We start from the raw sequence: 24035 nt of genomic DNA on the forward strand, positions 1-24035 counted from the left end.
GCTGTCACCCGTGCAGCTTGGGCCTGCCAGAAACGTTCCCGCGACTGGACCCTCCACCTCCCATAACTCGGAAGCGAACTCCCCGGGCCCTGACGACCACGCAGGACATGCTGATATCGCCCCAGCCCGTCCTGAGCAGTCTGGAGTGTGGGGCTGAGCTGTCCCCTGCACGGCCCCTGGGCTCCCCTCCCGTTGCCCAGCCTGGCCCTGCAGAGGACTCACAGCAGGAGGCCCCCGGGGAGATGGCCCTGCCCAATGGTGAGGTTTCCCTGTTGGTGCCTGACCTAATCTACCAGGACAGCCAGGACGAGTCCAGGCTGAAGGCCACCGAAGGCAGGAGGGCCTTGCCTGCTGGCCCCAGTGAGAGGAATGGCTTCCAACTCAGCCTGGCCGAGTCGCCGCAGGACAGCAGCACCTGTGCCGGCACACGGACCCGCAGCCTGGACAGCGAGGGGCCTCACCCCGACCTTCTGTCCTTTGAGTAGGGCCCCTGCCCTCCCCTTGGGCCTCCCCTGCGCTCCTTCACCCTCACCCAGCTCCTCGGCCCTCCCCGCACAGGCCCAGCAGGGTCCCCGTCCTGGGGCAGGACCAGAGCCCTGTCCATCCCTGACCTCAGCGCAGCCTGTGGACCCAGAGCTCCCGCCCAGCTGAAGGTCCCAGGTGGGGGTGTCCCTGTCTGCCCCGCACATGCCCACTTGTGTCCCTCCAGGCTGGGCCGTATCAGGAACGATGGATTTGGCTTGATGATGGATCTAGACCCAGAAAGCCAGCACTCAGACCTCCACCCAGCTGGGTCACTCCTGGTCCTGACAGTGCAGTCCCAGGGGCCACCTTGCCTTTGTCCCCATGGGTGTGCGAGTGCCAAGACCCTGAGGCAGTGTGTGGCCTGAGTTCTTGGGCTGTCTCCCACCTGCTGGCAGAGAGCACAGTGCTCAGGACACAAGCCGGCCGGGCGCCTGCCCTGCACAGCTGTCCCCCGGGAAATGACGTCCCCCCAGAAATGCCATCACCAGCTCCACTCGGGTTCCTGCTGTGTGCAGAAGCAGCACCCATACTCCGACCTTGTTTGGAGGAACCAGGAATGTGGTGTTTGGGGCACCAGTTCCTAGAAAGCCCATGGCAGAATGGATGCTGACCCTCAGACCAGGAGCAGCACAGGGTGCCAGCTGGCTGACCCAGGACCACCGGGTTCTGGGCTGACCCACCCCCACCTGGGACCACAGCCAGGGTGACCAAGTTCTTCAGACTCGTGCGGGATGTCAAGTAGGGGCCGTGGTTCCTACAAGTGCCAGCTGACCTCTAAGTGACCACTCACCATCATCTAGGAGGGACAGGGTGCTACCAGGTGGTGGTGGGGAAACTGAGGCTGAAATCTGGTCCCAGATGCTACACACGGGGTCCAGAACTCAGACCCGCTCTACCGTGATCCCCTCCTGGTTCCCTCGTCCATCTCCAGCCTGATCGCCTGGGGCTTCTCTGGGAGCCAGGCCCTCGGTGGCCCTGTCCACACAAGGACAGGGTTCTGTGTGCACGTGAGGAAGTTGGGGCCACTGTCTTTTCTCCCCATCACTCCTGTCCCTTGTCACCCGTTCCCTGTGTTCAAAGCTTTACCCTGACAGACCCCCATGAGTTTTCAGAACCGGGTGGGGTGGGTGGCGCGTCCCCTTTCTGGAGGAAAAGCGTCCCCGTCACGTACGTATGATGTATGGCAGACGCACCTGTCACTGTCGGCTTTGAAAGGACAAACGTGGCCTTATCTACGGAGGAAGACGATTGCAGAGCTATCCCGAGAACTTTCTAGAGATTTTATATTTATATTTTTAGTTTCCTGGTAGATGACGACACAATAAAATGAACTGTTTGGTTTTGCTGGTTTCATTGTTCCTCCCAGTGGACTGCGAGCCGTCAGCGGCTGGCTTTCTGGATCTGACGCATCAAGAGCGAGGTCTCAGGTAGCTGGAAGAGTCATGCAAGGGGACTGAACCGTGAGGATGCAGCAGAACAGGACTGCCAGTCTCTGGCCCTAGAGAGGTGGTCCCCTAACTGGCCGCTGAGTAAGCGTCCCTCTTCCCACCCAACTGGCTGTTCCAGGGTGTCGGCGTGACTGACGTGTGCAGGTAAGACCCTCAGGAGGAGGCAGGAGGGAGGGACAGCAAGTGATTCTCAAGTTCAACTTATTGGGGTGACACTGGGAATAAGCTTCAGGTACAAGATTACAATGGGACATCTGCTGCGTGCTCCCCGCCCGGACTTGAGGGTCCTCCTTTCTGGTGACCACACTGCAGTCGTCTATGTCTGTTAGTTTGTTTTGCTTCGATAGTTGGTTGTTTTCAGTTTTATATTCCACGTCTTTTTGTCCTTTTCCACCTGGCTTACTTCACGGAGCGTGATATAATCGGGGTCTGTCCACGTGGTGGCTGATAGCCATGGGTCATTCTCCCCTGTGGCTGAGGACAGCCCATTGTCTGCAGGTACCACATCTTGATCCACTCGTCACCAAGGGACACTTTGGTTGTCTCTGTGTCTTGGCAACCATGAACAGAGCTGCGATGAACATGGGGATGTGCCTTTTTTTTGTATTTTTCCAAAGTGAGAAGCAGGGAGGCAGGCAGACAGACTCCCACATGCGCCCGACCAGGATCCACCCGGCATGCCCACCAGGGGGCGATGCTCTGCCCATCTGGAGCATTGCTCCATTGCAGCTGGAGCCACTCTAGCGCCTGAGGTGGAGGCCATGGATCTATCCTCAGTGCCCAGGCCAACTTTGCTCCAATGGAACCTTGGCTGTGGGAGGGGAGGAGAGAGATAAAGAGGAAGGAGAGGGGGAAGGGTGGAGAAGCAGATGGTTGCTTCTCCTGTGTGCCCTGGCCGGGAATCAAACCTGGGACTCCTGCACGTCAGGCCGACGTTCTACCACTGAGCCAACCGATCAGGGCCAGAGGTGCACCTGTCTTTACAGATAAATGTGTTCATATTTTGGGGGTAAAAACCTAGAAGTGGAATTGGTGGGTTGTATGGTTGTTGTAGTCTTCATGTGTGAGGCCCCTCCATACTGCTTCCCACAGCGTTCCCTCCAGCAGGGTTCCCTTGTCTCCACACCCTCACTGACACTTAGTTTCTTGTCTTTTTGATGAGAGCCACTCAGACAGAGGTGTGTGGCTTTGACTGTGGCCCTCTGTCCCCAGGAGGGGTGGGCTGTGTGTATGTGCATGCAGACGCTCTGCAGGGGAGATAGACCTGCTCATGTCGGTGTCCCCAGGCCAGGGCAGCAAATGCCTGCTCATCCAGGGAATGTGGCTTGGAGCAGAGCTGGCCTGAGGGATCCAGGAGACTGACCCAGCTGAGAGCCAGCCAGGACTTTCGCCTCCTTGACCGGGAGAAAGGGGAGGAAGACAGAAAGGGAAAGAGGGGCCTCTGTCCAGCCTGTCATTGTCCCCATGGCCAGGCTTGGGCAGGGGGTCTTCCCTAAGCTTGCAGGGGTCCCCGGCTCCACACCGCACACATCTCATCACCAGACTGAGGCTCTAGCCTCTTCTGTGTGGGATTCCACTCCCCCTTGCGTCTCTCAGGACGTGGGAAGGATGGGGTGTGGTGGGACCACAGTAGGGCAGCCACATTGTCCCCAGAAGTCAGGGGTGCCGCAGACCCCCCATCCCATGGGCCCCACACCTGGAAAAAGGCACGGAAGACTCACAATGGCCCCTCTTAAGGCTTAAGCAGCGACCTTTCCTGTGGACTGGACAACTCCAGGGCTTCTGTGGTCACTCAGGTGTGAAGTATGCCTTTAACATCTTTGTCCGCAGTGACTCGCATAGTTGTTTTTATCTCAGATCAAATAGGAAAAATGGCTGTATAAACATAAAACTAGGGAATTTTTATGTAAAAATGAATGTGTGTACATCATGCTTCAAATGCTGTGCCTCTGAGCGGAGCTGTGGGTCCACAGCCGGGAGCAGGGACGCCTTCACTTGACAAAGCTCCAGGCATCTTCCAGACCCTCTGACCAGAGGCTTAGGCAGTTCCCACAGCTCGTCCATGGTCCCTCCTCCAGTCAGGGGCGCCGCGGACTCCAGTGCCCCCTCCAGACACTCGCTCTGAAGAGTTTGGTGTAAATCCACTCTGGGACTTGTGAGAACACAGCCCCAAGACCCGTGCAGAAGGATTTCCGAGCCCCTCCGATCGCAGAGTCTGGGAAGGCTGGCCTGGCCTCGCCTGGAGGTGGACGCACAGTGCCTTGTGCTGACAACAAACTGTGTGCTCGCTAGCTCAGTGATTGTCTGACCTCGTGTGGCTGGCTTGTGGCATTGCCATTTCCAATGACTGATTTTTCTGCAAGGGGCAGCAGCTTTGCTGACAAGATAAATTCTCGCTCCATGTTAGCGAGGCTGTAGCTTTCCTGAGACCGTTTCCACCCAGGTGAGAGGCGGAAGAAAAACCAGACAGCATCTCCACCAGGAACTGCAGCGGGGGCATGCAGGGGTCCCTCTAGAAAAGAAGGAACACCCCCCCCCCCCCGCCACCAGAAGCACAGAAAGATTGAAACCCTGAGACAGAAACGGCGTGTAGACTCCCAAATGGGACAGAGAAGAGAACATGCACATGGAGACATGTCACAGTGAAACGTAAGATCGTGAAGGCAGACCATCGTTCACGTTTCCAGGGGACGGAACCACCACCCTCCGTGCAGGGGATCAGAGGGCATTGGGCGTCTCAACAAGAAGCCAGTTGTAAAACGACAGTGGCCTGATATTTTACCTCGTTGAAAGGAAAGAACGTTCCACCTATATTTCATATTCAGTCCAACTGTCATGTAAGTGAGCATAAAATATCTTTTTTTCCCTGAGGCTGAAGATTTTCACGGCACGGATCGCTCCAGCAGTCTGCTGTGAGAAGGCAGACGACTGGGTACACCGGACAGGAGGGGGTGCTAGGGGTGACCACGCAGGAAATGGTCAGTTTATTTTTGTTGTTGTTGTTGTTTTTGTTGGTTCTTGGACCTTCGTGGTAGTTCTAGATCACTCCTGAGAATGCTGCCATGCGGAAGGGCAGAGAGCTTTCAGAAACACCTGAGAAGCACCTTCGGTTTAAAGGCGGCACCAGGTTTTGCACAAGCCCGATTTGGAAACAGCAAGCCTGTTCCGATTGTATCCTGTTGGGAGTGAGAACTATGAGTTATTGTTGTGATGTGAAAAACATGAGCTTCGTTGACCCCAGTGTGGGTGCCGCAGCCTGCCCCTCTCCCTGTGGTCATTTAGCAAAGAGCTTTTAAAAAATTAACAGGGGCAAAGAGTGGCAATGGTCCTCATTCAGATTTGTCTCTGGTGGTTTGTGTTTTGGTGAGCCCTTCCAACTCGGCGGAGGGCTTGGAAAGCAAAGTATCTTTTTAAAGAAAAAACAGAAACAAAAAAACTGCATCTTCCAGACCCATGAAATGAAAGTTGACAGTGAAGCTAAAAATGACTAGAGGTCCCAGAGAGCAGGGGTTTGCTCAGAGGTGCCTTCTGTCATCGGAGCGCCTGGCTCGGCTCCTGTGTTTTAGTAAAAGGAGGGGAGGCAGAGACAGACTCCCACATGCACCCTGACTGGGATCCACCTGGCAAGCCCACGAGGGGGTGATTCTCTGCCCATCTGGGGCATTGCTCCTTTGTTTAGCACCTGAGCTCTTCCTAGCACCTGAGGCAGAGGCCATGGAGCTGTCCTCAGTGCCCAGAGCCAACCTGCTTCAATTGAGCCATGACTGCAGGAGGGGGGAGAGAGAGAGAGAGAGAGAGCAGGGTAGAGAAACAGATAGTTGCTTCTCCTGTGTGCCCTGACTGGGAATCAAACCTGGGACGTCCACACACCGAGCTGACACTGTACCACTGAGCCAACTGGCCAGGGCCACCTTTCAAGGACAGACCATCCATACCTCCCAGAATTGTCACGGGAAGCAAAGCAAGGAGAAAGGCCACGTTGTTCACTTCATGTGGTCAGCACATTGTGATTCCGTCAATTACAGTTCTATTCAGTTTATGAATTTTAATGCAGAAGTCGTTTGTGAAATATTAGCTTCCTGGACTGAGCGGATTATTAAAAGCCATAATCGTGATGCAGCTAAGCATTTCTTACAAACCAATGCAGCTAAGCAATGTGATACCGACCATGTTGTTAGTGTCACTCACGCCTGTAATGCAGCGACCATGGGACAGGCCAGCACCCAGGTGCTTGGGACAGCTGTCGGAGTCTAAGCCATCTCCCCCCAGCCCCACAGGCCCAGACCTTTAGCTGTTCAGTTTCCCATATGGCACAGCATGATGCCACACCTGCTCCATCACCACTGGGGACCAAACAGGGCACTCAGGAGTGAGGAGAGCACTACCTGGGGAGTCATCATCAGAAGCGCTTAAAGTCTAAGCCTTATTCTACTAGACTTAGAAACGATTGACAGACCGGTCCCTGCCCCCCGTCCCCCAAAGGATGGACCCCACATTGTCCATATGGACGCGTCCAGTCATCCATTCTGGAAACCGTCGCTGAATACGTTGTCCGTGCCTGGGTGACCGTGGGCTCTGTGGGCGGGCACCCTCCCTGTACCTCGCAGCGAGAGGCAAAGACCAAGGACTAAACCCGGGCTGGGCTCACTCCAGGTGTCCTTCACTGGCCCAGCCAGAAGCTCTGGCTCCCTCTGCGCTTGGAATGCAGTTGCATCTCACATCTTAGTCCTCTCTGCATAGTGGCGGCTGTGGCCACTGTGACCCGAGAACCCAGACTGACCACCACTCTGGGAGTCCAGCCACAAGGTCTGCTCCTGTTGTCTAGACAACTGGACTTTCTCTTCTGAATAAGTTGGCGAGAGAACTCCGCCCTGGGTGGGGAGGGAACCACTCTGGCTGCAGAGGAGAGAGAGGGAGCATCACAGACATGGCCTGTTCCCCACTCGCCAGGTCTCAGCTGAAAGTCTGAACTCACACGAAAACCCACGGGGCCTTCGAAGCAACTCCGCTGACCTGCCAAGAGCATGCGTCCAGGTGTCCCTCCTGAGCTCACTTGGCTGCACACCAAGGGGCACACGAGGGCAACCCCGCCACACTTTGGTGGCCCTTGACACCTGGATGGGAACAGGAGCCACAGGTCCCTAAAATATCCCCACATCTGTCCCCGTACAGAGTCCCCACCATGCTGCTGGAGGGCGGGTGCGTTGAGGAAACGGGGCCACGTCAGGGAGAGAGCGCATCCCGGGCCACGTTGGGCAGGAAGGTCAGGACGGGAAAGAAGGAAGAATCGCTGGGCTGTGGGGCAGGACAGGACTCGGGCTCTGGCACAGCTGAGACCCCGCATCTGTGGGAAGCTGCCCGTCTGCCCGGTGGGAGGAGGAGGCCCACCAGGGTGGGTGGCGGCTCCTCGAATGTGTCAGGGAGAATCGTCCAGTGTCCTTGGCCGCGAGGGAAGGGGTTCAAGGCCATCGAGCTGTGTACCCGGGAGGCGGTGGCTGCAGTCACCAGACCACGACAGTCTGAATTGTGCCCACAATTCTGATTTCCAACCAGCACGTGTGGGAGAAGCAGGCGGCCGGTGAGAATGGTTCCCCACGTCGTGTCTCCTGGCTGTTGTCTCCACGTCTTCAAGGCAAGACCTCCACGTAATCGCTGTTAGAGTTCTCTAGGGACAAGCAGAGGACAGCCATGAGGCCCAGCACCCAGGAGTCCCGCCGACCAACCCTGCACGGGAAAGGGGACCTCTCCTGGGCACAGATTAGCCCGATGCCATGTCTGAGGGACGTCCACAGGGCAGGGGTGCCACATGGTGCTTGCTTCTTTGGCCAAGTTGGGGGCCTCTTTATGAGTCAGGCACCAGCGGAAGCCCCAGGCATCTCCGGAGTGAGGACAGCCCTTGTCCTAAGGAGCCCAGGGAAGGGGTGGCATTTCCCATGGCGGTCACGAGGATATGGCGCTCACTTGCAGGCTGAGCATGCAGGGACAGGGTATCACACTTGCCTGGTTCTGGGGCGACACTCTGTAAGGGGCTCTCCTCTCAGATCTGTGGTTATTTCATCACTGCTGAGAGGAGCCCCCACCACCCCTGACGGCTCATCTGGGTTTGCCTACGGGCTGTAGTTCCCAGCTCTGCCCCCTGAGACCAGCTTTTTCCTGTAAGTTCTGGTGGTAAATGGCCAAGGGGTCACACCGCAGCTGAGTGCACAGGGAGGGCCTTTGTGTAATAAGGTGCACACCCTGCATGGGGAAGTGGACAGTGGTGCGGGAAGGGTGGCTCATCAGCAAGCCCTTGCTGAGTCTTGGGGAGATGACACACATGCTGCGGCCTAAAGGGAACTTCGCTGTAGACAGAACGCAATGCGTGTGGGTAACAACTGGGTTCCCGGGACTTTCTGTCCTCTGCCTTGTTCACTGTCACCTGCCACTGACAACCCCCCGATCCCTCTCATTGGGAATGGAACCATACATCCCAGCAATGAAAGACGGTGCTACGGCCCATGTCTCAGGACGTCCGAGTTGAGGTCAGAGTGATTGTAACTGACAGTCTGTTGCGAGGTTCTTTTCTGAGAGCGGGTTTCAAGGGCAGAGCCTCCGGGGCTGTGACAGGAGTGGCCTCCGCCCCCAGGTTCTCTGCCGCACACGGTGGCATAATACCTGTTGGTACACATCTGAAGTAACATGTCCCCTAGAACGACATATGTGAGCGCTCAGCAAACACCGAGCCCCATGGCTCGGGCTGTGCCTTGGGGAGGGGTCGAAGCAGTTCTTTCTTTGGAATGTCTGCCTATGTGTCATCTGTCCCAAATCCGCAAGCTGGCTGGTGTGATGTCTGCTGCCCTGCTGTCCCAGAAGCTGGGACAGTTGCCACAAGGAGGTGGCTTTCGAAGCCGACCCAGCATGTCTGTGCTGGTTCTGATGGGAGAGCATTTACCTTCTGACCCATGGGAGAGCATTTACCGTAATCGTCGTCCGGGTCCACCTTCAACTTCCTCAACCTCCGGCAAGACCTGGTCCTCTTGACTGGGTTTAGAAGGGGATACACCAGCCCTTGATTTGGTTTCTGGAATTTGGAGACCAATTCCTTTAGGTTGGAAAAGATCTGTCTGGGAGCGCCTTCTGCAGTCTGCAGAAACACAAGAGGGAGATCACTCATCGTTGCACGGTGCTGTGTGATGTGTAACATTCTCGGTGGCCCGTGAGCCGGCATGCTGGACATGTCAGCACTCAGGCCTCGGGGATCCCAGAAGTGGCACTGATGCTTGTCTGTGACTCAGCTGCCCTGGGTCAAGAGGGTTGGCCACAAAGGGACCCCAGCTTGGGCCACCCTCCTGTGTGTGCACCCAGTCACGGCGAGGGCGTTTGGGGCGACTCCTGGCTGCACACGGAGAGCTGACGCCACGCTCTGTGCCTGGCTGGCCGGCTTGGCTCTCAGCGGGACTAACAGAGATAGCCTTCCAATAGGAAATGCAGATACACAATTTACCTATTTGACAGATTCAGAATCTCCAGGCAAGGAGACAACACACACAAAAAAGGTCTTGATTTAAAGTGAAAACCGGCACGCCAACCTGACCTAGGTGTGTGGGATGTTGTGGGTTCTGCTCACTGCAGTGAGCCCTGGACAATTCCCTACAGGAATCTCTAGAAGGAATTTGGGAACAAAAGGGGGGTTCCTTCCTCTGCTCTCATGTGTTGAGGGGTTCTGATGCTCATTGAGGTCCTCGCATGGCTGCCGTGTGGGACCACAGGGAGGGGGGGTCAGAGGTCCTCTGACGTTGCAGTGAGGCTTAACGTCCCTAATGGGGACCAGGCTGGTGATTCAGAAATGGAGCCACACTCTGGTGCAGGGGTCCCCAAACTACGGCCCGTGGGCCGCATGCGGCCCCCTGAGGCCATTTATCCGGCCCCCGCCGCACTTCCGGAAGGGGCACATCTTTCATTGGTGGTCAGTGAGAGGAGCACATTGACCATCTCATTAGCCAAAAGCAGGCCCATAGTTCCCATTGAAATACTGGTCAGTTTGTTGATTTAAATTTACTTGTTCTTTATTTTAAATATTGTATTTGTTCCCATTTTGTTTTTTTACTTTAAAATAAGACAGTGTGCATAGGGATTTGTTCATAGTTTTTTTTTTATAGTCCGGCCCTCCAACGGTCTGAGGGACAGTGAACTGGCCCCCTGTGTAAAATGTTCGGGGACCCCTGCTCTGGTGTCTTCCAATTCCCGCTTGTTTTGCAGAATGCCTGCACCTGCCACGCCTCGGTCCAGGGGTTCCCTAGCTCCTCTCTCCCCAGCTCTTAGCTAGTGGTGCAGTGGGTCTGGTGACAGCGTCCTTACCTCTGTGTGGTAATGCCCGTACTTGTCTTTGAAGATGCGGTACGTGTAGACGAAATTTTGAAACCTGTGGGAAGATGAGTGTGGGTGAATCAGAATGTTCTTCCATCCAACCCAGGTGACACTGATCTTAACCTCCTGCGTGTAAAACCTTTTCCAACTGTGGGTCCCCAAAAGCCACTGGCCATTTTTGGACCTTCTCGCTGATGGAACTGGAAAGAGACCCAGACTTTGTCAGGGGGACCCTAGTCTGCAGGGGGAAGTCTGGGCTGTGGCCACAGGGGACCAGGACAGAGAATTCACAGCTGCCGTGGTCTTGGTGGGTCTCTCTCTTCTTCCCTCTGCTCTCAGGGGGGATTAGCTTCCAGACGACACTTAGACCTTCCAGTTTGTTCAGTAAACGATGTTGCTGTTACTCACGAGAGATGGTCGTGTAACTAGCATAGCGGATGTTGGAGGTTTTGTGTTGCATTCTTATTTCTCACTGGGACAGGGGCCACTGGCTGAGCATTTCAACCAGAATTTAGCCAACAGACTCAATCTATCAACTTACATGACAAGAGATACCTACCTTACCAATATTTCTCCAATCCCAAGATTTCACACAGGAACATTTCTGTGGAATCTGAACCTGTTTAACAGCGGAGAGACGGTCCTCTATGTAGTATAAGATACTATATCGAGGCCCTGGCTGGTTGGCTCAGTGGTAGAGTATTGGCCTGGCTTGTGGAAGTCCTGGGTTCGATTCTCAGTCAGGACACACAGGAGAAGTGACTATCTGCTTTTCCACCCCTTCTCCTTCCTCTTTTCTCTCTCTCTCTCTCTCTTTCTCTTTCTCTTTCCCTCCCGCAGCCATGGCTCTATTGGTTCAAGCACATTGGCCCTGCATGTTGAGGATGGCTCTATGGAGCCTCTGCCTCAGACACTTAAAATAGCTTGATTGTAAGCGTGGCCCCAGATGGGCAGAGCATCGGTCCCAGATGGGGCTTGCCAGGTGGATCCAAGTCAGGGTGCATGTGGGAGTCTGTCTCTCTATCTCCTTTCCCTTCATTTGGAAAAAGAAGAAAAAGAAAAAAAAATACTGTATTGATTTATAATGGTTTCCCAGGAGGAAAAGGCACACACCAAGCCTCTCTCTGCTGTTAAACAGGTTCAGATTCCACAGAAATGTTACCGTGTGAAAAATGAGACTGCAGGACATTGACCTGAGGCTCGGATGAGCAGGTTGACTCCTGTGCTTGCATCTGCACTACAGAACCAAATGACCAGTGTGTTTTGACACAATGAGGCCGTCAGACCCCTGCCTACTGCCTTCAGGACAGGCGGCCTTGTCGCTGAACTGTCTGCAAGGTTCCGACCTCGGTCTTGTTTGTGGGGTTTCCTGAGACCAGAATGAGCCAGTGGGTGTCTCTGAGTCACACAGCAAGCAACCAAAGGTTTCCACAAGAGTCCCTGTCCATATGTGACAGCTTGAAGTACCCCACAGTTTGAGAAGAGGGCTCGGTAATGCCTTTTTACGGAAGTATTGTTCAAATCGAGGCTCACACAAGGTCCTCACATTGCATTTGGATGATAATATGGGTTTTTTTTGAAACCCAACTATCATGCAGCCTATGTTAAATTCTTCCATAAGTGATTTTATTTTTACCCCAGACATAAAAACAGAATCAGAACAGGCTACGTGGAATGCAGCAACCTAAAATTATACAACTCCAGAGATAAGTTAGGAGATGATCTTTGTGTGAGTTGAGTTGAGTTGAATTCGGCAAGGATTTATGAGCTAAAACACTAAAACCGTGATCTATATAAGAAAAAAAATGAAGAATTGGGCTTCGGGAAAACGGAGAACCTCCGTTCTTTGAAATATACTGTTAGGAGGATGAAAAGTCACAAAAGGGAAGAAAACATTTACAAATCACCTGTCTTCTAAAGAACTTGCATCCAAAATATGTAAAGAGTCATCAAGACGCAATAAGAAAATAAATACAAAAATACTTTCACGTAGGTGAAATACCCGAATAGGCATGTCATCACAGGAGATGTGTGGATGGCAAGTGGTCACATGAAGAAACACTCAGCATCATTAGTCATGAGCGAAAGGCCAATCAGAACCACAATCAAACACTGTGGCACACCCGTGAATGTGCCTAAAATGAAAAGGACGAGCCATACTGCGTGTGCTGAGGACACCCAGCCACCATAACTCCCCGTGCCAGCAAGAATGGCAATCACTTTGGAGAACAACTGGGTAGTTTCTTAAGAATATTAAATCTAGGCCCTGGCCAGGTGGCTCAGTGGATAAACCATCCACCTGGTGCACCAGAGGTTGTGGGTCCAACACCCCCACCCCCATCAGGGCACAGATGAGAAGCAACCAGTGAGTACACTACTAAATGGAACAACTAAGTGGAATAAGTTGATGCTTCTCTTTTTCTCCCTCTCTCCCTCTCTCTCTCAAATCAATGGGGAAAAATATTTTAAAAATACAAAGCCTGAACTGACCACAGGGGCCCGGGCCCGCGCACCCTTCCTATTTGCATGGGGGGAGGTGGAAATCGATGCACAGACTCGGCTGTGAGTCCGCGCAGGAGTGCAAGCTGTGAGGGCCCTGAGTGAGAAGACAGCATGTGACTCCTGTAACATGCACAGGTGTCTAATCTCCAGGCGATGTGCCTGAGACAAGCACAGTGATCGTGACTGCGACCTGCCTTGGGGGGGACATATATAATGTATATATATATGAAATTGTGACTTGTCCCTACTCCATGAGAGAGTGACTTCTGACACATTGACCACAAGGTGCAGTAAGAAAAAACTGCTGGAAGGCAGGTGATGGGGGCCTGGGGGGCTGGTGGGGGTGGTGAGGCCACAGAGAGGGCCGGGGGGTTCTGGGGGCTATGCGCCTCTGCATCTTGGCTGCAGCGGTGTTTTCATGGGCGTGTGCAAGCATCACAACTCATCAGGTTGTGCAGTGTCTGTTTTATGTTCCTGATGCCTCCATGCAACTGTAGAGAGCATCCATGATGTAAGAAGGGACAGGAGTGGGATATTTTCATTAAACCACGGAGGGCTGAACCACACACTGAGTTTAAGTTCATCCCTTACTGTTCTCATGGTTGGCCTTTGGCGTTAGATAGAAAAAAATAATAATGTTTCCTGTCTTTGCTGTTAGGTCCTCAGTCATAGGTGGAGGCTTAGTCCCGGGGTCAGAGTGACCACCGTGGGGACAACTCTGGACATGCAACAAGGCTTGAGGTCTGTGTGGCCATTCAATCATTTCTAAGATTTAGGTCCATTGGTGTGTTGAAAGGTCTGTGCTTTCAGTTGTCCTGTGGAAATTTTCAACCGATGGGAGGTGTGAAAAACACACAGGGTTTTTAGGGGCCTCTTTTAAGTCTTCAGCACTGAGTGTCCAGTTGAGATAGGAAAGGTTAAAACGCAGGTCTCTACGTTTCTCTTCCCGATGGGTGTGGATGCTACATGGTGGTTACGGGAGGTGCCGCACCCCGGTCTCTGAGCTCACATGAACGGACCACACATTAACACGTTGGTCTCATGCTGGGGCCCAGGGTGGTGGGGGAACGTGTTCAAGGTGAAGTTCTAGTTTTGTTTTAAACAAATTTTTAAAAGTTCAGTTGAAGGCAGGGCAGCTGCCGCTCTATCATGTCAGCTGGGTGTCGGCTCGTTTCCATGCTGCGAGGAGGGGAATCTGAGTCCACAGAAGTGTGTCCTGAGGCTGTTGGCTTCTGGCCTCATCACTGACCTTGGCTGCAGAGGGACAGGCTTTTGCTGGGCTAATGTGTCAGCGTGTGGAGTAAACCAGGGAAGGCTTTATCCTAAGGACAGAGTTGGGCACATTTTGAAAGGTCTAAATGCAAAGTGCTAATCGTCTTCAATCACATCAGATCCGCAGGACCAAATTGGAAATACCCTCAAGGCATGACTGGGTACAAATTGATGTACCAATCAACGGGACGCTGAGCGAACATGGAAGGATAGAGTGTTGGTTGTCTCTGACGTTGAAGGGTACCTGGGACACACTGACACGGTAGGTTGCAGACTGTCATGTGTAACAGACCACTGATGCACAGAAATTCACGTACTGTGCACAGGAAGTCTGCAGAGACAGGTGCTGATGTACAACAAAACACATATTCCAAGGGGTGCATCTGAGATAACTTCTGCTTTCTTTTTTATTTATTCTTTATGTCTTTTTTTTTTTTTTTTTTTTTTTTTTTTTACAGAGACAGAGAGAAAGTCTGAGAGAGGGATAGATAGGGACAGACAGACAGGAACAGAGAGAGATGAGAAGCATCAATCAGCAGTTTTTTGTTGTGGCACTTTAGTTGTTCATTGATTGCTTTCTCATATGTGCCTTCATTGTGGGACTACAGCAGACTGAGTGACCCCTTGCTCAAGCCAGCAACCTTGGGCTCAAGCTGGTGAGACTTGCTCAAAGCAGATGAGCCCGCGCTCAAGCTGGCGACCTCGGGGTCTTGAACCTGGGTCCTCCGCATTCCAGTCCGATGCTCTATCCACTGCACCACCGCCTGGTCAGGCTCTGCTTTCTCTTTTATACCTTTCTCTACATTTGAGAGGAGGGGAGACAGAGACAGGCTACCACATGTGCCCCCATGGAGATCCACCTGGAAAGCCCCCTACAGAGGCTGCTTTCCCCATGTGGGAATATTGCTCAGCAACCAAACTATTTTTAGTGCCTGAGGTGAAAGCCCCATGGAGCAATCCTGAGCATCTGGGGCCAACTTGCTCAAACCAGTAGAGCCATGGCTACAGGAGAAAAAGAGAGAGAGAAAAAGAGCACAGGGGAGGGATAGAGAAGCAGATGGTCACTTCTCCAGTGTGCCCTGACCGGAAACTGAACCTGGAACATCCACATGCCAGGCTGACATTCTGCCACTGAGCCAACCAGCCAGGGCTACATTTGACTTTTGAAAAACAACAAAAAAGACTGAATTTGTTTTTCTTCCTGAACTCAAGTCTTCCCAATGATCTCAGAATCTGAGAGTTGAAAGTAACTCTAGGGGCCTATCTTCCTCAGTGCAACCCCACAGAAGTCTGGGGCTTGGGCTCTCCTCACTGGGAGCCTCCCTGGGGCTGCAGGAAGTCCCCCCCTTCTTGTTACCCTGCATGTAGACCCCTTGCATCCCAGATAGCAACCCCACTTGGAGTCAACCGACTCTAGGCAGAGGCAGCTCCCACATCTGACACTCAGGAAGTCTACATTGTGGTGTTTTGCCCATTGTTTTCTGCAGGCTCTATCTGGCTGTGTGGTCAGGTAGCATTTCCTGTCCATGGTCATCACAGGCCAACTCTCTCTGACTTCCTCCCCTTAGTTCTGTCTTTGCCACTGAGTAGTAGCACACTGCTATTCTAACAGAGCAAAGAAGAGGGGAAGTCAGAATGACAAGAGTCCACAATCAGGTTCCCTTGCTTGGGCTTTCCTGCTATTTCCAGGTGACTGACTCTCATCCAGTCCAAGCCCGAGCTCGAACACCACCTCCTCTCGGAGGCTTTCCTGCTCACCCTGTCCTTGCATTTGAATAAAATTGTCTATCCTGGAATTAATACTCGACCTTGTTCTGTTTATTTACATGTTGGATCTCCTTGAAAAAAAAAAAAGATAAAACATGTTCCCTCTTGGACTCACTCTCCTTAGAACCTCCCTAGGCCTTGGCCCTGTATTCGAGTAGACAGGATTCACTAGAGTTTTATAAGTTTTTTTTTTAATTACAAAAGTAATACCTGTACATAAGTCACCAAAAGGGTACAAAAGCAGGTATCAGATGAAAAGAACAAATTCGCAACCTTTTCCTCTCCGAGGTTCCCCAGGTGTCTGTCATCATCACCGTGCCCTTGTGTGACAGCAGCCTGTGCCTGACAGAGGCAGAGGGTCTGTGGGAGGTGACGCGTCATTGCCACGGCCCCACAGGAAGCCTCTGTGTTTACAACCGAGCTCTGTGGTCATCACCGCTCTTAGTGACCTTTCTCCTCCCAATGGGACTGTCCATCTTCCTTGGGCAGACCCCTCACCCCACTCCTACGTTTGCACCCTGCCGGATGGCAACCCTTCCTCATCCCCACCGATCAGTCCTCTTTGGTGATGGAACACCTGCTTGACTTTGTTTTACGGTGGAGAGTAGTAACTATAAGATAGGTGTTCGTTAGCGAGATGTGGGGTCGCTAACCATGCGTGTGTCTCTGGTTAATGCCAAGTTTTCTTTCTCGCCCATCAAACAGGAGGAAGGGTGCCTCGTTTTTCCTTGATCTGTAGTTCATTAGTTATGAGCGAGAGGCAGCGTTATTGTGTCTTCTGCATGTTTGTGTTTCAAATAATTCCTACCCCCCCCCCCCACACTCCTGGCTCCAACTATATTTTGTTTCCAACTGATTTTTTAAAACTCCTTAATTGTTCATGAAGTTTGTGTTTCTGTCCGTTGGTCAACAATCTTTTAAATTGTCTTTAACATCAATTTTCCTTAGAATGATCTTATGAGTCCGTCGTCTTTGGTTTCTGGGTTTTCTATCTTGTTTAGAGAGGCAGGTTCCTCTGTCTCTATGAGTCTGTCTCTAAATGGTTTGTTAGTTTATTTTGCTCATTAGATTCCCACATGTGAGTGAAATCATAGGGTGTTTGTCTTTCCCCTGACTGGCTGATTTAATTTGGCATAAATGCCGTCCTGGTCCATCCATGTTGTCGCCAAAGGTAAGATTTCCTGGAGGATAGACTGACAGCCGTCAGAGGGGAGGGGGCTGGGGGCTGGGTGACAAAAGTGATTAAGCAAAGAAAAACACTCAGAACACGGACAGCAGTGTGGTGACGACCAGGGAGAAAGGGCAGAGGAGGGATAGATGGTAATGGAGGGAGACTTGACTTGGGGTGCTGAGCTCACAATACAGTATACAGGTGACGTATTATAGAATTATATACCTGAAACCCATATAATTTTATGGACCAGTGTCACCCCAGTAAATTCAGTAATAAAAAAAGGAAGGCAGATATCCTCATTGAATTTTCTTTAAGTTTTTAGGGTTTTTGTTTGTTTGTTTGTTTTTTGCTTAAATCTCAGATGTAACAAGTATTAAATCATTTCCACTGCAGATAATAATGTTGAGGCTTCCTTTCTGATGTTTACAAATGTGTGTTTCCTTTGACTTAGCACACTTTCTGATACCTCCTGGGAGATATGACTGATAATGAACCTCATCTCAGCACATTTGTGGCCTCAGTGGGAATTCTAGCCCTCCCTTTGGCCTTCGGCTCAGGCAGTCTTTCTCTAGCGCTGTGTGGCTGGACGTGTGTTAAGTGTGTGTGTGTGTGTGTGTGCACCTGTGCATGTATGTTTGATGGAGGGGTGCCTGTTGAGTTTTCTCTAATATCTTTGAAGTAAATTTGAGCGTGTTATGCCGTTTGTAACCTTTGACATATGAATATGTCGTTCAACCAATAATTTTCCTGACACAGAACCATACCCTTGACGTTCTTAAACTGGGCCAGACTTGAGCCCAGCCTCTTTTGTGGGTTCCTGGATGCTATCTGGTTAGTAGTTTATTGAAAATTGATAGTAAATGAAACCAAAATTGGTCTGTAGTTATCTTTTGTCTGGGTGTGTGTGTTTGGGAAAAAATTGTTTTATCTTCAGACCTAGAAACTGGGGGTGGGGGGGGATCAATAAAAAGAAGTCAAACAACTAAAGCTAAAAACAAGTAAAGAATGTGATTGTGCAATTCTGGGAAAGAAGAGGAGTCTCCTGGCTAAAATATACTCGCAACGTGAAAACACTCTCCACACCGCTGGGAGCTTGGAAATTCCAACTGCAGGGACGTGAGCCTCTCTCTCTCACGCCTGAGTCCCCTGCATGGTATCGAGCAGGAACCCATCCGGCCTGTTCCATCATTGATGATGGTCACGTCTGTCCTCACAGCTCCCTGGTTCTAAGAAGCATGCAACACATGTGGGGGGGACACACTGGGCTTTAATTCCCATAACAAGTAAGCGGAAAAGTTCAGGGGTCTCTCCAAGGAGGAGATTCCTGCTGATTTCTCTACACATTATCTTCTTGGCAGCCTGAGCAAGGCCCCCTCCCTGATGACTCTGGCCTCGAGCCTCTCCGGAAACGCCAGAAGAAGTTTCCCAAGGGCCCAAATGTGGCACAAGCACTGTCACTTGAGAAATTTGGGCCCTGTTTCCTCATCTCTAAGATGCTGGCCCTGATGGGGGGTGCCATGTGCTGAAGCCTTCACAGACCTAACAAAGCTGGACTTAGCATTGGACGTATTGTAAGTGAAGCTTGCCGAATACATGTAAAAATCGGTCTCTCGGAAAGAAATTTCACCAAGGGCCCCGGGCCTTGTCCATAGCAAGCAAGCTCTACCAGAGGGGACCTCCCCATCTGCAGTCCCCTCACCGCCTCAGTCCCTACAGCCCTGCCCCTCACCATGCTGCTCCAGCATTTTGTCCATGGAGACCTTTGCACCGGGACAGAGGCAGGTGGAGGCCATGGATGCACATCTGTCCCTCCCACCTCCCGGGGCAGGGTTTGCTCTGCTCACTGGGCTCACGTGGGCTGCGAAGTCAGAGTGAGACAGAAGCTCTCCTCTGTTTGGCTGTCTTCCCGTCATCTGCTACACAGTTTCGAACCTTCCCAACATCCGTTACACAGTTTCAAACCTTCCCAAATTCCACTACACAGTTTCAAACCTTTCCAACATCCGCTACACAGTTTCAAACCTTCCCAAATTCCACTACACAGTTTCAAACCTTCCCAACATCCGCTACACAGTTTCAAACCTTCCCAACATCCGCTACAGTTTCAAACACAGGGAAGGTGAAGCTACTCACAAGACGCAGAGGCACAGGGCGCCTGGGATGGACTCACTGTCTCGCAGCAGGAAGCTGCCGTCAGCCTGCTCCACGAGCAGCACCCTCTCACAGTCCCTCTTGGACAGAGGGCCGTGGTAATAAGACAGATCCATGGGAACCCACTAGTAGCCCTGGGATCAGCCCCCAAGCCTGGGGACAGTGTAGAGGGGGAAGAAGTGGAGGCAGCTTCCTTGTCCTGGCTGGCTGATGAGATGAATGTGAGATTGTTCTGCAGACTCGGTTTCACACAATTCAGGAAATGAGAAAGGCGGGGCTGATAGTAAGTGACCAAGGCCTTTCAGCCAATAGATGGCCCGAATGTGATTTGCAGAAGTGGGTAAGAGCATGGCTGAGTACCTGGAGGGGATTGTGATATTCATCTGGGGCTGCGATGCTGAAGTCAGGTGCCCCCAAAACTGGGGTGCAGCGGGGCTGACCACATGGGCTGGTTTCCCTGCTCTGGCTCCTCCTGTCCTTTCTGAGGGAGAACACCATGGCTTATTTTCTGCTGACGCCATCTCGGACTACACATGCTTAGCTCAGAGCAGGTGCTCAGAAAGTGATGAGTTGCTGAGTGAGTCCAGACGTGACCTGACCCAGGAAAGGGTAGGACTCCCACAGGTCAAGTGGTGTGAAGAATGGAAACCATCAAAGGGAATAATAGAAAGCTCCTGGACCCCATGGACAAGGCTCCTGGCCTCGGGCAAACACTGCCACTTTTACCATACTCAGCATCAGGTAGCGGGTATAGGTGGAGGGACACCTGGGCGTGAAAGTTGGTACAGGAACGCTTTTTCAGGTGAAAGAGGATGTAGGCTTGGTGTGATAGACCTTCAGGTCCTTTGAAGTCTCTGTACTGTGGACAGCCATGATGTGTCCCCATGGAGAAAGACCAAGAAACGTTTATCTGGCCAGAGACAGTTAACCCACTTAGACAAACCTGGTGTTGGTGACAAAATCCCCTCTGTTGTTTTCTACTGAGACATTTCTGCCTTGATTGGCTGATATTCTTGGGAACGGTGGTTTCGTGGTCTGAGAGTAAGAGTTAACCCTAGAGTCATGTCTTAAAGCCCTTTTCCCCGGCTTTTTATTTTTTTGGAGATGCAATGGACACGTTTAAAGTTCAGGTGTACACGTTAATTCAAAGTGTACAATACGATGATGATCTGATACATGTATATAGTGCAACAGGATTACCACCATCACATCAGCTCACACCTCCGTCCGGCCACAGCATTACCATTTCTCTTTAGTAGTGAGGACATGTAATATCTCCTCTTTACTGTGCCGCACGTTGGATTCCTAGAACTCATTCATTTCACAATTGGAAGTTTTTACCCTTTGACCAACATCTCCCCGTTTCCTCTGCAGCTAAATCATCCTCCGTATTGTTTGTTAATCAATTAACTATTAATTCCAGCTACATCAGCCAGGTAAGTGTACCTATAATCCAATGTCAGCTGGTGCAAACTGTTTGTGATTTCTCATCCTGCATAGCTGCCTTACTCCATCTAAAGAGTTGCTCCAAGTCTCAGGAAGAAATCTACACAAACAGGACCATGTGCTCTTGATGCTTCTTACTCCTCTTAACCCCTTCCTAACCGGGATGGCGATTTCAGCTGCTCCCTGGCCGCCGTCCACCACCACCTGGGGGATGGGTCTGACCGTGACCCTCCGGGCTGCGCAGTTTGGTTCTCTGGCGGAAAGCCCCCTCCTGTGTGGTTGATGTGATGGACTGGAGCTCAGTTCATGAGAGAGAGAGAGAGAGAGAGAGAGAAAGAGAGAGAGAGATGCTTTCAAAACCCAGTGGCTCGCGAGGGGCCTTAGGCAATTTGCTATTTCATTTCCTGGACATCATGGCAGTTGAGGAGGGAATGTTTCATGGTGAGAGAGGAAATTGAGGACCAACCTTGGTGTGAAGCTGTCTTCTGAGTGAGGGAGGACACCTCAGGATGCCCCCCTTGTCCTTGCTCTTTGTGAGATGCTACAAATTAAATCTATGCTGGGACGATGTCTCTCCCTGACTGCCTCAGTGAAAATCAAAAGTTTGAAATCAGCCTGTGTGGGCATGCTGGGGTGAAATAGACTAACGTCGCCTCCATTGTTGTTGGGAGTGCAAAATGGTTTCCCTGGTGAGGGAGGGGAGTCCAGATTCCTAGCGAAGTCAGGCATGATTTTACTCACTGACAGAACCGTCTTGGTCCCATGTTCTGATACCTAATGAAATAAGCAATCCAGGCAAAGAAATATGGTCAGTGGGTTAAAAACTTTACGCAAGTGTTCGATCATGACCTTCCCAAGGGAGAGACCAGGTTGTCGGCACCTGAATCCATGGGTCAGACCTAGCCTGTCCCAGGCTGGGATGACCAGACAAATACTGGCCACCTACCAATCAGCAGCAGGAAACACAGCACCTCTGCGAAGGAGACGTCCAAAGAAAGCCGAGCCTTCTAAACAGCTCTGACAACAGATTAATATCCAAAATATACTGCTCACGAAAATTAGGGGATGTCTTATCGCTTCATATTCATCTAGAAATACCCCCTAATTTTTGTTAGCAGTATATATAAAGAACTCATACAACTCAACACCAAACAATCCAATTAAAGAATGGGCAGAGGACCTGAACAGACACTTCTCCCAAGGAGACATACAAATGGCCGGCAGGCCTATGAAAAGATGCTCATCTTCACTAGCTGTTAGAGAAATGCAAATCAAAACTACAGTGAGATGCCACCTCACACCTGTTAGATTGGCTGTTATCAACAAGACAAATAATATCAAGTGTTGGAGAGGCTGTGGACAAAAAAGAACCCTCATTCACTGCTGGCGAGAATGTAAACTGGTGCAGCCACTGTGGAAAACAGTATGGAGGCTCCTCAAAGTTTAAGACTAGAGCTACCATAGGACCCAGCAGCCACTCTTTTGGATATCAACTCCCCAAATTTGAAAACATTTATTCATAAAGATACATATACCCCAATGTTTATCGCAGTACTATTCACGTTGGCCAAGACATGGAAACAACTGAAGTGTGCTTTGATAGAGGATTGGATATATAAGATGTGGTACATATCTACAAAGGAATACTACTCAGCCATAGAAAAGATGACATACTGCCATTTGTGACAACATGGATGGATCTTGAGAGGATCTTGCTGAAGGGAAATAAATCAGACAGGAAAAGATGATTTCACTTGTCTGTGGGATGTGAAATTGAAACCAACATTCACAGACAACAGAGGGTGGCGACCAGAAGGAAGCCACCTTCGGGAGGGGGGGTAGTTTAATGTAAAGGGGATCAAATATATGGTGATAGAAGATGTGACTTTGAGGGATGGGCACACAATGCAATGTGCAGATGACGTAGTGTAACTCGTACACCCGAAACCTCTATGAGCTTATTAACTGATGTGATCTCAATAAATTCCATGAAAAATGAAACAATATGAAGTTGAACCTGAAATGAATGAAGCTCTTATAGCTAACTCCTGTTTGTGGGACCGTCACAAGGAAGCAGACAATCCCCATACAAGGGGCATTCTACAAGGACCATGGCGGTGGCTTCCCACTCCGTCAAAGGCATAAGTACTGAGTCAGGTGGTGGGGTGAGGCTTGCTCGAGGGGTGAAGACGTCTGTGAGGCACCAAACCTGTGCAGCATGAGGATCTTGTTTGGATCCTGGTTTGAATAAAAAAAAATACAAAAAATTCCTGGCATTGGGGATATTTATATATTGGCTGACTATTAGATAATGCCCAGGAGTTCTTGATGAGTTTGTCAGGTGTAATGGCATGGTGCTTACGTAAGGACACACTCATCATAGCTGGGTGATGGGTGTGTGGGGTTCATCATATTCATGTCTCTGTGTTTGGATGTGTTTAAGGTTTTTCACGATAAAAATATATTTATCCTTCCACTCTTGTGTTATTCTGATCCCCTGTCATTTGTGGGAATAGCTGCACAGAACACAGGGACATCGTTTATTTCTCACATGGACCACATTCTCTCCTCCGGGGAAATACCATGCTTGTAGTCACAGCTGCCTGGACCAAAGGCAGGCCCCTCCCCTGTGAGACTCTTAGCAAGGAATGTGAAGAAAATGAATAGAGAGGCATGGAGGATTGGGAAGGGATGTAGGAAATGAGAATGGGAAAGACTTCTCTCGGAATATCTGGGTAACAGGTGTATTTTTTGTGCTGCACACTGGTGGCCACACACACACACACACACACACACACATACACACACACACCTCTCCCAGTGGCCAGGAGGAGAGAGAACTTGTCCAAAGAAGGAGAAAGGAAGTTGACCAGTGGAGACAAGCAGAGTCATGAGACAGTCCTAGTTACACAGTGTAAGGAATGGCGGGCACTATTTGCAAGCCATGTGTTTGATAAGGGGTTAATCTACAAACATATGAAGACTCATACCACTCAATAGCAAAACATGGGCCATTAAAAAATGGGCCAGGGGCCCTGGCCGGTTGGCTCAGTGGTAGAGCGTCGGCCTGGCGTGCAGAAGTCCCAGGTTCGATTCCCAGCCAGGGCACACAGGAGAAGCGCCCATCTGCTTCTCCACCCCTCCCCCTCTCCTTCCTCTCTGTCTCTCTCTTCCCCTCCTGCAGCCGAGGCTCCATTGGAGCAAAGATGGCCCGGGCGCTGGGGATGGCTCCTTGGCCTCTGCTCCAGGCGCTAGAGTGGCTCTGGTCGCAACAGAGCGACGCCCCGGAGGGGCAGAGCATCGCCCCCTGGTGGGAAGAGCGTCGCCCCCTGGTGGGCGTGCCGGGTGGATCCCGGTCGGGTGCATGCGGGAGTCTGTCTGACTTGTCTCTCCCCGTTTCCAGC

General features: G+C 51.3%; 2 protein-coding genes across 6 annotated transcripts in view; one reads left to right on the forward strand and one right to left on the reverse strand.

Annotated features, from left to right (window-relative positions):
* Positions 1–1868, forward strand: part of LOC136395874 (carboxyl-terminal PDZ ligand of neuronal nitric oxide synthase protein-like) — a 119423-nt gene extending 117555 nt beyond the window's left edge. For all 5 annotated transcript variants that reach the window (XM_066371354.1, XM_066371355.1, XM_066371356.1 and 2 more), the window contains one exon: positions 17–1868. In XM_066371354.1, the coding sequence (XP_066227451.1) occupies positions 17–485 (469 nt within the window). In that variant the 3' untranslated portion in view covers positions 486–1868. The remainder of the gene's footprint in view (positions 1–16) is intronic.
* A 4130-nt stretch (positions 1869–5998) lies between these two features.
* SH2D1B (SH2 domain containing 1B) lies at positions 5999–19412 on the reverse strand. Its single transcript, XM_066366004.1, has 4 exons — positions 19168–19412; positions 10311–10374; positions 8931–9096; positions 5999–7638 (listed from the first exon to the last, which is right to left on the reverse strand). The coding sequence occupies exons 1-4, from the start codon at positions 19299–19301 to the stop codon at positions 7601–7603; spliced, it is 402 nt and encodes a 133-aa protein (XP_066222101.1). The 5' UTR covers positions 19302–19412; the 3' UTR covers positions 5999–7600.
* Positions 19413–24035: the final 4623 nt, after the last annotated feature.

This window comes from Saccopteryx leptura, chromosome 2 (genome assembly GCF_036850995.1).
Source record: "Saccopteryx leptura isolate mSacLep1 chromosome 2, mSacLep1_pri_phased_curated, whole genome shotgun sequence".
Lineage (NCBI taxonomy): Eukaryota > Metazoa > Chordata > Mammalia > Chiroptera > Emballonuridae > Saccopteryx > Saccopteryx leptura.